Here is a 13,552-nt window from a genome sequence, read left to right on the forward strand (position 1 = left end):
AGCCAGGGTATCAGGGCAGAGTCTAAAGTAAGAATGAGGCCCAGAAGGGCACCATGACTCTGTTTTTCCTTTCCCCACGTCCCTCCTGCAGCTGTTGACCAACAGGAGGAAAGGTCCTGCCCCATACGCTGTGACCCAGCAGGCCGGGCACAAGGAGCATACGCAGAGAAGGGGTTGGAACTGCTCCCACTCCCTTCAGGAGCAAGGACTTCATTGCCACCCCCTTGACCAGGGTTTCCCTCCCTGTTGTTGTTTTCTCCTTCCTCCCAGTTCTTCCTTGCTTTTCCTTGTACCAACTTGCACTTCTCTTTTCCGTTCCATTCTTCCACCCCAAACTGTGGCTTGAGGAGAAAAGGTTCTTTCCCCTCCCACCCCAGTTCCTAACACTCCTCTGTGCCACTTCCCAGAAAAGATCTGTCTCTCCAGGGTACAGCAACCCCTTGACAACTTGAGGGATTACAACCTCATCCTTTAACCTCCAAAGGAATTTGAGGAAGACGGGGAAATAGTGCCGTTAGTACTTCCGTGAGAAACTGAAACAAGACATGTCCAAGGGACAGAAATGGCTTTTATTAAAAACATTCTAAAAGGTTATTTATAAAATGCATTTAATCTGCACTTGGAAACAATTCAGGGACATAGAATCCATGAGGCAACTTATACTTTCAGCATTTCAACTCACAAAACAAGCTTTAGCTATCTGTATAAACTTGTTACACACCTGACACCACAGGCAACCACACTCAGATTTCAATGGTTGGTTGTAGAAAGATTTCAGCCTTCAAATAACAAATTGTTTAAAAGAGAGACTTTTGAAAAGCAGTCATGTGCATACCGGGAAATATCCACGTAGTGCAGTGGACTCATCTTTAAAATTCAACGGTTTGTGCCAAAATACAGTATTAAAATCCAAAAATCCAAAATAAATAAATTGATTGCAGAATTCAAAAAAGTTATTTAATAAATAAGGATGCATTGTGAGATATCCAATGTACAGTAACTTCTCTACTCAAAAAACCCCAAACTGTACAGAAATCTGAATAAATAGCCTTTTGTGAATTTTTAATTTTTATTTTTTTTTTTTTAACAAGTGAAAACCCACCCTCCCCTTACAATTCCCAGGTTAACACTGAAGGAGACTTAACTCCTCCAGAGGGAGAGAGTATATGAAAGAAAGAAAGGGGGGGGGGGGGGGAAAGTACTTCATTTATTTGCATTGAAAGTTTAACAGTTTAAAGTTTCTCCAACTGTCCCTCCAACCCTTTTGCACGACTGCAAAAACCTTTTAATACTTTCACTTCACTGTAATGTGGTTCTATTTTTAGACACATCTGCTCATTTTACACAGTGCATTAAAGAAAATGAAGACTAAAGACCTCCTGTAACTCCAGTAGACTTTGAGATGAATTTACAGCAGGGCAGAAGGAAAGGCCACAATGACTCCAAAGACACTGGAATATACGTTGAATTAAATACATACATTTATATCTGCAAAGCAAGGGCCCCAAATAGCAACTGCACGAGCGCTGTACTGTATATTGGCATTCATCCATGAATTCACTAAAGAGGCACTTCTTTCAACGCAGGAGTTTTAGTTACTGGAAGTTCCTTACAGACTTAAAGAGGGTTGCTTTCAAAGAGGTACAAAGGAGGAAAATCCTTCAAATAAAAAAAATCACTTTGGCTTTCAATTTAGGGAATTTAAACAGGTGTTAGCAGTATTTTGGGAATCCCCTGTGAAGTTGAACAATGCTGATGGAATGATTGTGGGCAACTATGCTTCAATTTAAGAGTTTTTTAATTGGATTACTTCAAAGATATGTTTAGACAATAGCTATGCAAACAGCTGAATCAACACAACTGATTTACAGCAGCATCATAAATCAGGCCTACTGCCAGGAGAATAATAAGCTTATTTTAATATAGTCATAGGTTAAACAATAAACCTAAGCCCCACACTTTATCTTGGCAAGCTTAATAAAACCAAAATTGTTCTGGAGAATACAAGAAAATGCTTAGAACCACCTGTTACTAGAGTTTACCTGACTAAGACTGCGTTGATGGATGTAGAAGCCAGTCTGAGCTGAATGAAGTGTTTTCATTGTAGAAAGTTCTACAGAGATAAAAGAATTCAACTGGCCTTTAAGTATGGATTTAACCCTCCAAAGAGAGTACAACTGTCACCAATTTTTAGTCTGTTTTTCAAATCCTTCATTTTTTTTCTCCTCGTGCATTTGCTAGACATCTGGGTAGCAAACAGTTTGCCTAAAATAAAGTCATAAAAAGTGCTACCTCAAATCCTGAGTTCCACACACTGCTTCCTTCGCAAAAGAACAGCCAGGTTCTCCGATCTACGTTCAGTTTAGAGTGGGGATAATGACAAAACTTAAACCAGAGATACGAGCTCAAAAGTACAAAATAACTGGGTGAATTTTCATTTACTAGGACTACAGGAACTAGACTTCATCCAGGCTGTCCCTTCTGTCCCACACTTTCTCCCTGAAAACAGTATGGCTTGGGGTACTCCAGGAGAAAGATATCACACACTCGTAGATGCGCAACAATGAAATATGTGTTGGCCAAATTCAAGGGAAGATACTCAGGTGTGGCTTTAAGATACATAAAATTACAGCAGTTTTCAAAGAAGGTGGGGGACGTATAGATAGTTGGCGGTATGCCCTTGCTCTCTGTGGAGAACATCAGTGGTATGACAGCAGCACCTGTATGTTCACCGTAAAAAACCAGATGAGGAAGTAAGCCCTTGGAGACACACCAAGTAACTCTAAATTAGCAAGAGACAGGTTTCTGAATATGGTTCGGCTGAAACATGAGACAATTTGCCATACAGCCTCAGTAATACCATTATGCTGTTATGAACAGCAGAAGAATCAAGTGTATGCGTAAGTCTCATTCAAGCTGCAACATGCCTTTTGGAAAGGTGCTTAAATGCTCAAATGACTCAATTTAATAAATAAATTTAAGCTCAACACTGCTAGTGCTATGTGCGTTAATACTGCTTCACATTCTTTCAAAGTAAATATATTGGACCTGGGAATACCTACAGTAGCATACCACATTACCTCTAACCTTTGGTCACGCTCCCGTTGGGTAAACATACATCTCTTCAGGATTTGCTAATAAAATTTAGCAAGAAAACGCGGGTGCATTATCACTAGCATTTTCATCCAATATCCAAATCGACAAGCAAATACAGGGCACTTCAGAACTTCAAAAATCACTCGTACCTTTAAAGTAACACGTAGCTTTACCACAGTTAGATGTCCAGTAACACCTAACAGGAAGAGATAAAAAAAAAATGAATATAATACAGCTAAGATTAGGCTCCACTGCCAGTCAGAGAAGTATGCACCATCAGAGTACACTTTTGGAGAGATGGAATGCAATGGGAAAGAGTTTCTTTTCAGTTAAAATTAGTCTTCCGTAAATTCTTATTAGGAATTTCTATTGCACTGACTTGAAGAGGCCAGGACCCACCAACAATTCCTGCTTGGATAGCTACCCCCATTACAACTGCTAGATCAGGATCTACAGAGGTGTTAGGTTCCTTTCCAAAGAAATCCCGAATAACTTTGCGTATTTGAGGAATCCGGGTGGAGCCTCCAACTAACACAATTTCATCCACTTCTGCTCTGTGTAGGTGACCTTCCTTCAACACTTGTTCAATGGGCACAAGAATCTTCTCAAAAAGGTCCTCATTTAACATCTCAAATAGCTTCCTAGAGATTTCTGTTTCAAACACAACTGTGACAAAGTTGTTCTCTACTTTTGAAGCATCTCCAGGATTTTTCAGATCTTCTGTTTTCTGTGAAGGCTTGCCTTTTAGCACATCATTTGTTTTCACCTCACTTTCTGGAAGTTCTTTTGTAAGCTTCCTTTCTGGCATAGTCAACAACACCCTTAGTGTAGCTGCCTCATGAACAGTCAGATTTAATTTAACTGCTTCCACAGCCTGTCTGAGGCGATGTATTTCTTCTTTTCTTGTTGGCAGAGAACCATACATTTGATGGAGCTGATCATATAAATACAGCATCAACCTCTGATTAAAGTCCTGTCCTCCAAGTTTGTTGTTACCTGAAACATCAGAACAGAAGGCATGAGACACATCACCTTCACAGCTTCAGAAAGCAGCACGCATCTTCTCTTTTACGGGGAGACCGTGTGCAAGGGCCAGAACAGTGATACTAGGACCGTAGGCATAGCGCTAGAGCTCACAAAGCTGTGAAAATAGACATAATTGCTGTCCTCTGAAGAACACATGATGGATAGTAACCTCCAGGTATTTTTTCAGCAACTATTTTAGAATCTACCCCCTCCCTCAGTGTTTTCCCTCTGGAACGGCTCTGCACCACTGTAACAGAAAAAAAGCAGTGGTTGTTAACTCAGAGGTATTCTCTAGAGAAGAAAACATGTAACAACACATTTCTAGCTGGAACCCTTGTAATCGAAGTGCAATCTCTCACAGCAAATTGTTTTGCTAGCTAAAATTCCCAGTTTCAATGGGAATCCATTCTCTGCCCAGAATGGATTCTTCTCTTAGCCCTTCCACAGTACAGCTTATCGGGATTATTGTTTTAACAGTTTCAAGGTATTCAAGATCTTCTTGCTGCACCCACACAAAAAAAATACACGCTACTGAAGTATATATATATACCCTGCTGAAAGCGGAAGAAAGTGATAACGTGCAAGCAGTGAACTTCAAGCTCTATTAACAGGTATATCTTATATTAGCCTTCAGAGAGACAGAGCGGGAAAGAAAAAGTATAATATATAACCAATTTTTACTGAAAGGTTATTCTCGCACCACGTTTTCCAAACCTTTCAAACATTCTTCATGCTTTCCATTCAACAGAGATAAAAAAAATGGCCTGCAGGTTTTCCTGTGTGTTGAACAATACTCTCAACGTTTCCACCACTTTGTTTTGACTGAAACCAGGAATTCACTGATTAGACCTCTATCTAAATAAATCAGAATGAAGCTGCTGAATATTTCTTGCTGTTCCGCTTTTACTGGACTGAGCGTCAGCTCAAATCAAAACTTATTGAAGGCAACGCAGATAGTTCGCGCTGCTTCTCAGACCTCTCTGAATCCAGGTCACCTGAAAAGCAGTTGTGTATTCACTACAGTTTCACTAAATGTTGCTGCCAGAACTCTTTGCCAAGTGATGAATCACTTTGGCATATATGTACCACAAAACTTACTTCTAGATTAACAGCATATGCATTCCCAAATCCTGCCCAACTGAACTGTAGCCAAACAGAAGGCAAGGATGCGCTAAAGCGCCAGTCAATGATTTGGCAAGTATTTCCAGTTTGGACAAAGGTAACAGAAAGATTTGGACTTTTGAGGGCTGGGGGTGTTACAGTTGAAGTAACTGTAACATGCACCAGCACAAAATGTCACCACAATTTTAACCATGGCACAAAACAGCCGTGGATAAAATGGAACCACAACTTATTCGTTTCAGTCAGCCAAAACCGGTAAATTTATCTTAATGTGTATGAAAGGCAGCTGAGAACGCATTCGGATAACACTTTGTGACAAGGTTGGTATGTTTTAAAAAGTCCCTCTAATGGTGACTCTAGGTGCACTTTTCCTTCCCCCCCACTCCTTAAGGAAGTAAAGCATTTTTCTCACCTGCCATGGCTCGTGTGAGGAACATCCCTCCCTGCTTGTTCAACAGAGACACATCCAAAGTTCCTCCACCCAAATCCACCACCAGAACATTAAACACATCAGCTTTGTGGAGTCCATAAGCCAAAGCTGCAGCTGTGGGTTCATTGATTACTCGCAAAATTTCTAGCCCTACAAAGAGCAAAGATACCAAGCAACAGTCAGGTACGCTTCAGAAAACTGCAGCTCTCACATCATAATGACATTTAGAATTAGCTGGTTGGGTTTGTTGTTTTGGGTTTTTTTTAACTAAACTTACCTTAAGTAAAATGTCAGATCTAAAGGAAACAGTTTTCTAGGCAGTGATACTCAATGAACTCTTTTCCTTATTTAAGCCTAAAGTAGTATATTTCAGCATCAGGGTGAAGTCATGAACCATGATTACCCACATTTCTTCCATAGAAACCTTGCTAAGGAGACTTATTTCACGTTCTATTTATGTTTAAATTATTGTCCAAGGATGCTCTGTATAGGCTTTTTATTTGGAGATTATCAAAAAGACTATTTTCCCTGAAGTAAAACTTACTTCTTCTAGCTATCTCTGTTTGCATCAGTCAGCTGCACCTGTCAGTACCCAAGAGTTCTCTGCTGTTCCTCACAATTGTTAATGGTTTGTTAAAAAAATAAATAAATCCATTCCAAGATTCACTATCACTGATTCATTGTTTCTACATCCTCCCCAAAGAGTTCCCTGTTAGTGACAGAGACATGAAGGTTTCATAGAAAAACACTGGAATAAAGAGACATCACCTGCAAGGTTAGCTGCCTTAATGGTAGCGTTCCGTTGCCTTTCATCAAACTCTGCTGGCACAGAGATGACCGCCTTCGAAATGCGCATGCCAAGATTCTTTTCTGCCATTCTCTTCAATTTCAGTAGCAGCTGAGAGCCAATATGCTCTGGAGTGACATGAAAGGTTTTACTAGTTGTCACAGAAAATTCAGCTGATCCATTGTTATTGAAAACCTAGGAGGAAAAAGCAACAGAACCCACAGGTGAGAAGTCTTTTTCTTATGCTTCCCACCCTGCTCCCACCAAGCATTTTGTTTGCATATAGTCTGTTTATTCTGGAAAAATATGAATGTGCTTTTGCTACTTCCTGAATCACTTTTATTCCTTGACTACCAGTATTATGCAAAACAAGCCACTTAAGGGGTCCAAGTATATCCAAAGTACTGATACCCACTGTGCCCAGATAAAACACATTAAAAAAAGTTAAGACCTAGCAACTGCGTAATCAACTTTAACACCGCATTCAAAGATAAAAGTAATGCTTTTCAATCATTATGTTTATCCTACTGATAAAGCTTCCCACGGGTTCTTCTTTCTGAAAGGAAGCAAACAGGTTGGTACTGGAACAGCTTCTCTTAACAAGTAAAGAATTCAAAGGCTGTTTCCAGTACCTGAAAATGTATCTCTTTTCAACAGATACTGCGCCATGCTAAATTAATGCAATACTTTTTTTAAAAGGCAGCTTTCAGGATCTGCTGCTGGTCAAGCAAGAACTAGAAAAGTGCCAGGGAAAAAAATGCACTGGGACAGAGAAGTGGTGACTTTTTTTTAATCTCAGGAAAAAAGTGAAGTTTCAGCAAAGCAGAGTTAGAATTTCAAGTTGAAATTTATATTTTAAGAGAAGGGGATGGAAGGTTACCCAGAAACACATTTCACAGTAGAGGACAGGGTCCTCTGGAAAATCACTATCAGCTCTCACGCAGAGGTATGTTACTTCCACAACAGCGTCCTCCTCCTCCTCCCCCCTCTACAGTTTTCAGGCATATCAGATTTAGCCAAATGACTGAAGGTGAGGCAAAGTGTTCACCTATTACATGTTTAAAGAATCCTATAGCCTACTGCTTGGGGAGAACTGGAGAAGATGGCTACTTACCTTAAAGGGATACCTGCTACTTTCACTTTTCAATTCTTCTGAAGTGAAGATTTTCCCAATGAATCTTTTTGCATCATATATGGTGTTCTGAGGATTTGAATCAGCCAGTTCTAGGCCATCATATCCTACATACACATCCGTGTCTGTGAAAGAGACTATACTTGGTATGCTGTTGTGCCCATTTTCATCTGCAATAACCTTCACCTGCCCTGTTCCAGGAAGAAAGACACCGACCGAGCAGTAAGTGGTGCCAAGGTCAATCCCAATTACTTTTGGTGTAGGCATTGGTAAATATTGCTGTGCTAGATAACCAGCTAACAAGAGAGCCAGAACAGCCGAACCTGGAACACAGATTTTAAAAAAAACAGGGTTAGAGTATCTACTGCTGCAAACTTAGAAGTCAATGCAAATTACACAGTATTACACATTACACCTCATGCAGTTTTATTTCACGCTCTGAAGCCTGTCAGCTACCTAATTAGTTTTCAGTTTCTTCAAAGGTCACCAGCAAGTTCAAGTGTCTTAATTCAATAAAAAGTGGCTAGAAGAGTCAAAAATCTCAGGCATTAAAAACTAAACTGATTTTTAAAAGCCCAAGAGGTACAGCAAAACCAAAAATATCACCACCCTGTAATAATTCTTTTTCGCTCTCCAAGGTACTTCACAAATATAGGCCAATTAGTATTTTGGGGGAATTGCCTATGAATGACCCCTAAGGGACATCTAATGAGGCTACACAAAATTACAGTGAAATGACAAACTCCTGATTCAAACATCTCCTCCAATTTCACTGGAAGTCTAAAATGAGGAGACGCTAACTCCTATTTCAGTCATAGCTCCCAAAGAGCATCTTCCCACAGCTCTGACGCTTTTCTACACCTTGAAATCAAGGGGTAGACTAGCTTAAGTGCAGAGTAGTGGGATTTTCTTTTACATGTAACCAACGGACAAAGCAAGAAAGCCAAAAATCTAACATAAAGCAACGTCTCAGAGGTGGGCAAAAAAAAAACAGAAAAAGAACCAACAAACAAACAAAATCTCAAGAAGAATCTAACTAGCTTAAGTTTCAAAGCCTGGATAAGCTCTTTTCCCCATCAGGGAAGGATGGTCAGAGCTGTGCTTCAGACAGACCAGTGACAAAGAACAGGTTGACTTTTGGCCATGAATCTCCCAAGGCATTTCTTTGCCACAGGCGACTTCACCTTTCCAAACAGCAGAGCACACCGAGCACGCCACAGGGAGCCGTGCCACCCCGAACAGCCACCCCGGGGCGGTAACACTGGCAGAAGGCCGGGGAGAGCCCCAGCCAGCGGCGGTGACGAGGCGCGCCTAGGCCCTGCCAGGCGGAGGCCGCCACCGGCGGGGCGGGGGCTCCCCAGCGCTCTGCAGGCTCCCCAGCACTCCGCCGGTCCCCCCACCGCCCGTCCCGCCGCGGGGACCGTCCCCTCAGCAGCCTAAGGGATGGTCCGGGCCCCTGGACCCCCTGGGCCTCCGCTTACCCAACACCGCCATCTGCCCCGCCATCGCCGCCCGCCGGTTCCGCCAGCGCCCGCCACCGCCGACTGCTGACGGCTCCTTCCGGGCCGGGTCGCGGGGCACGCCGGGACCGGTGGTACGCTCGTCCCGGCCACCCCGCTGACGCGAGACTACTGTAAGTGTGCGAGAGAACCACAACTCCCAGGAGGCATCGGGGCGCGCATTTCCGGCGGGCACCAGCCAACGGGGCTGAGAGAAGAGGCTTGCGGTAGCCTGGGGAGGATGCACGCCAACTCCTCCGGCCGCATGCGCACATCCGGGCCGGCCGGGTAGCGGTGCCTGCTGGGAGCGGTAGTTCGGTTAGTGTTCCGGCCGCCATGGCTACGTGAGGATGGGGTGCTTGGGGCGGTTAGGGCGCCCAGCTTCCCGCCCGCCTCTGGCGTCCTCCGCTCCTGGGGCTGGGGCAGGCGGCACGATGCTGTGCCGGGCAGGGAGCGGTTGCGGGGGCCCGGCCCGGGAGGCCGGCTGTCGCCGCCGTCACCGCCGTCGCCGCCTCCCCCTAGCTCCCTCCCGCCGGCGTGAGGCGTTAGAGACCGCAGGTGCGGCGGTGCCGCATCGGCAGCGGTGAAGGGGGGGATTCCTTCTGGCCCACCTGAGGGTTAGACAAGTAGGGAGAGTGCGGAGGAAACCTGCCCCTCAAGCGGACCCGGGAGGAGCAGAACTAGTAATTAATCCAATAAATGGGACGTGAAGCGCAGCGCGGGTTGGCTCCTTGTCTGCTGCCGAGCTCTGCTCTCAGGAGGAGTGACTGGTTTTCAGGTTCTTGCAGGTTGGGTGTCTGTTTCAGGCCGAAATGAATTGTGAGAATCTGGTGTTCTCTTAATGTGGTTCAAGTTAGACGCTTTTTTAATAGAAAATATTGATAGATGAATAGCTAATAATAAATAGTGTAGCGTAAGAAAAGTTAGGCTGAGTTACAGAATCGCAGAATGGCAGGGGTTGGAAGGGACCTCTGGAGATCATCTAGTCCAACCCTCCTGCCAGAGCAGGGTCACCCAGAGCAGGCTGCACAGGAACACATCCAGGTGGGTTTTGAATGTCTCCAGAGACGGAGACTCCACCACCTCTCTGGGCAGCCTCTTCCAGTGCTCTGCCACCCTCAAAGGAAAGAAGTTCCTCCTCATGTTCAGGTGGAACTTCCTGTGTTCTACTGCAGTTACTATCTCTGGCACCTCTACTCCTCCTCTGATGGAAAGACACATAACCCAAAAGTAATTCCCAGGAGCTTACTTCTTCTAAGATGCTGCTTTATGCAGAAAGCACCACCACGTAAAAAATGTATGCATTCTCCATTTATTGTTAACTTAGTGATGTGGTTCATTCTCTGCATGAGAAGGTGGAAACTCCTTGGTAAGGGAAGAGAAGCCATTCAGCCTTCTTAATGACTTATGATCTGACTGATTTCTAATTACATATCTGACTAAATTCTTTTCCATACATCGGAGTTCAATACTTTAATCACGTTTCTTGAAGTGCCATTGTTGTAATTGTGATCATTCTTAAGTTATTCAAGTGGGGGAAAATTTGTAATTGTTGTTTACAGTATTTCTTCACTTGTGTAACTCAAGCACGGGCACTGTGTATTTTATGCACTGGCAGTGGATGGTGAGCAGAATAAAAAAAAAAAAGATTAGCAAAAACAAGGCATACAATTAAACTGGGGTTTGCTCATACTTTTGATATTTAATAGCAACCATATGCTCTAATACATAGGCAACATTTGAAATGTCACTCTGCAGAACGCAGATATATAGGGATGTTTTTTAAAACTACTTATACAAAACCTTATTTCAGAGATCTCATCCTTTTAAAGCATAGGCCAGGCTCTGCTTTTCATTGTGGAGGTTAAAACTCTGAAAGACATTGGGACCACTTGATAACATACCTGCTGAAGGACAGAATTCAAATGCCCTTTCCTATATAGCTTCCATTGTATTTCTTCAAAACAAAGCTGCTTAATGAATTCAGCGTATTAGTCAAGGCCTCCCCACCTGACTGACTCCCTAGAGGCCTGGCTGTTCCCTGCAGAATTACACAGCACAGGCCACCTGCCTGGGAGTCAAATCAAGGAGAGCATCTTAGCAGGCTTTCTGCCTTGCAGCAAAGGTATATCGTGCCAGAAACTTCTTCAGAAGCCACCTTCCTCCCTGTAGCTGTTTTTGGCTTTTGTGTCATTTGAAGGCTGGATCCACCATACATACTCTGTAGTCCCTTGAAGGCAACATTTGATGTCCAGCACCCATGCTCAGATGATGTCCGAAAGTGCCTAATTTTTTTCCCCACATCTTCTCCATGACCTATCAGGACCTGCTCGTGGATACTCTTAGGCTCTGCACAGCCATGCCAGACTTCTCTTGCATCTGCAAAATTGGCAGAACTAATCCTAGTGAGCTTGCCCTTTTTCTTTTTTTTTGGGGGGGGGACATTATTAGAGTATCTTCTGTATCAGCTTCTTTTACCTACCCTCACAGAGCTTTTGTCCAGGGGAATGAGACCAGTTTCCACTTTCGTCCGTTATCTGAGGGGGTGCTACACCCAGGAGTGGGTTGTTCAGGAGCAGAAGTGAATATTCAGTATTTCTGGACAAAATTGCTTTATTTTGCACAGAATATTTAAATATTCATTGGCCAATGGAGGGAGAGCCTTATTTGACTGGGAGGGGAAAGCTATAGGTAGCCCCCACCCCACAGGCTGCCTTGTGGGAAATATGTAGACATAGTTAGGGGCAGACACTGGACGACAGGTCATCTTTTCCTGAAACGACGTGCTTTAGCTGCTTCCCTGTAATGGCAGGCAAGGATCGTACTGCTGTGTTGAACATCCTCACCTGAGGGTGGGAAAAGCCCATTGCTGTGATAAAGCTTCCTGGGATGTAGCTGAATGAGGGGAAACGAGGTGCTGTGGTGACATGGGCTACTAGAACTGAACAGCTTCTGGTATCTGCTGGTTTGGGTACCTGGGCTGTGCTGGCTGCGTGGCATCAACCAGCCTGTGGTGACCACGCACCAGGCCCTCAGCACTCACCTGCCACTGACTTGAGTGGAAGGTGGGCATGCAGCTAACTCCCTCCGAGGGTTGGGGACAAGTGGCTGTTTATCCTTATTAGTGCATCTATTTACTCTAGTAGTAAGCAGCTTATAACATTTCAAAAGGTTTTGGGGCGTTAATTTCCTTCAAGGGGCTGTTGTTTTTCCCCAGTGCTTTGATAGGTGGAGATAAACATGTTTCTGTCTGAGTAGCTTGAGGGAGAGAGTTGTTCTTACAATGTAAGAGTAGGGGCTGGTTTTAAAATGCTCTCCCATCAGATGTGAACTGGTGTCTGCAGGAAGAAAGCTGCTACACTGGGGAGTATTGCTCAAACTGTAGACCTGTGATGTGCTAAACACAGTTCAAGCATTTGGTGTGCGTGGAATCAAATACGGCTCATTTTCACCTGTAGGATGCTTTGCATCAGCTGTATCCCCGCACTTGGAGGAAAGGGAATTGAATTTGCAAAGCATCCTCTTTTCTGCCGTTGTACCAAACAGGGCTTCCTCTTCCTAGGGTTTACTCAGTGAGTGCTTTCTGCACTGTCTCGATTATTTTTCAGACAATGTCTAAAACTGAAACACAGGGTGTCAGGATATGGTCAAAGCACAGCGTGATCCCAGCAACCCAGTATGATCAAGCTGTGTTTTCCCACTGTGAAGGAGGAAAGGGGAGAAGGATTTGGATCTGATTCTTAGGTGGAGAGTGTAGTCAGTGTCTCCATGTGAAGGGAGGCAAGTTATTTAGATGCTAAAATCTGAAACTTCATTTTCAGTTTTTAACTTAGGTAAAAGTAGATTCTTAGCCTGTGTGTAATCACATCATCAAAATTGCAGAGAACTTCACTGATAGTTCCTTTCCCTAATTAAAGCATCGATTTACTGTATACAGTCGGGAAAGGGAAGGATTAAACCAGTGCCCAGTCCTCCTCTGACAGACAGTTCAATGTCAGGCAGCTGGAAGAGAAGTACAACCTTCAATTTAGATGCAAAAGTTTCCACTGAAATTCCAGCGTAAAGATTTCTGGCTCCTGTTGAGTGGCTGACTGGCCATCGCCAGGCAGGTGTGCGCTGAATTCTTCATTAGCCAGAAACCCGCTCCCGAGCTGGAGACAGCAGGAGCAGCTTGGGGCTGCTGAGAGGCTGCGTAGCCCCGGAGAGCTGAACCTCGAGTCGTGAGGCAAGTGCGAGAAGCTTCCAGCAGATGTCTCTGCCATGCAGTGTTGCTTCCCTGGACCTCTTTCCGTATTTGACAGATACCTGCAGATTCATATAAAGCACATGAACCTTTTGCAATCGTTATCCAAATTCTTGTAAAGACATAAGTCATGAAAACGGTGCCTCATTTTTCATTACAGTTTGTTTAATTGCCTTAACACAGCCATTTCACTGAACCCTCATAAAATCATTCTGAG

At 43.8% G+C, this 13,552-nt stretch overlaps 1 protein-coding gene across 1 annotated transcript; it reads right to left on the reverse strand.

Annotated features, from left to right (window-relative positions):
- Positions 1–550: 550 nt before the first annotated feature.
- Positions 551–9,197, reverse strand: HSPA13 (heat shock protein family A (Hsp70) member 13). The gene is made up of 5 exons (XM_074599575.1): positions 9,075–9,197; positions 7,576–7,916; positions 6,443–6,656; positions 5,657–5,824; positions 551–4,092 (listed from the first exon to the last, which is right to left on the reverse strand). The coding sequence occupies exons 1-5, from the start codon at positions 9,097–9,099 to the stop codon at positions 3,422–3,424; spliced, it is 1,419 nt and encodes a 472-aa protein (XP_074455676.1). The 5' UTR covers positions 9,100–9,197; the 3' UTR covers positions 551–3,421.
- Between the last annotated feature and the right edge of the window lie 4,355 nt (positions 9,198–13,552).

Source organism: Larus michahellis, chromosome 1 (assembly GCF_964199755.1).
Source record: "Larus michahellis chromosome 1, bLarMic1.1, whole genome shotgun sequence".
NCBI classification, from domain to species: domain Eukaryota; kingdom Metazoa; phylum Chordata; class Aves; order Charadriiformes; family Laridae; genus Larus; species Larus michahellis.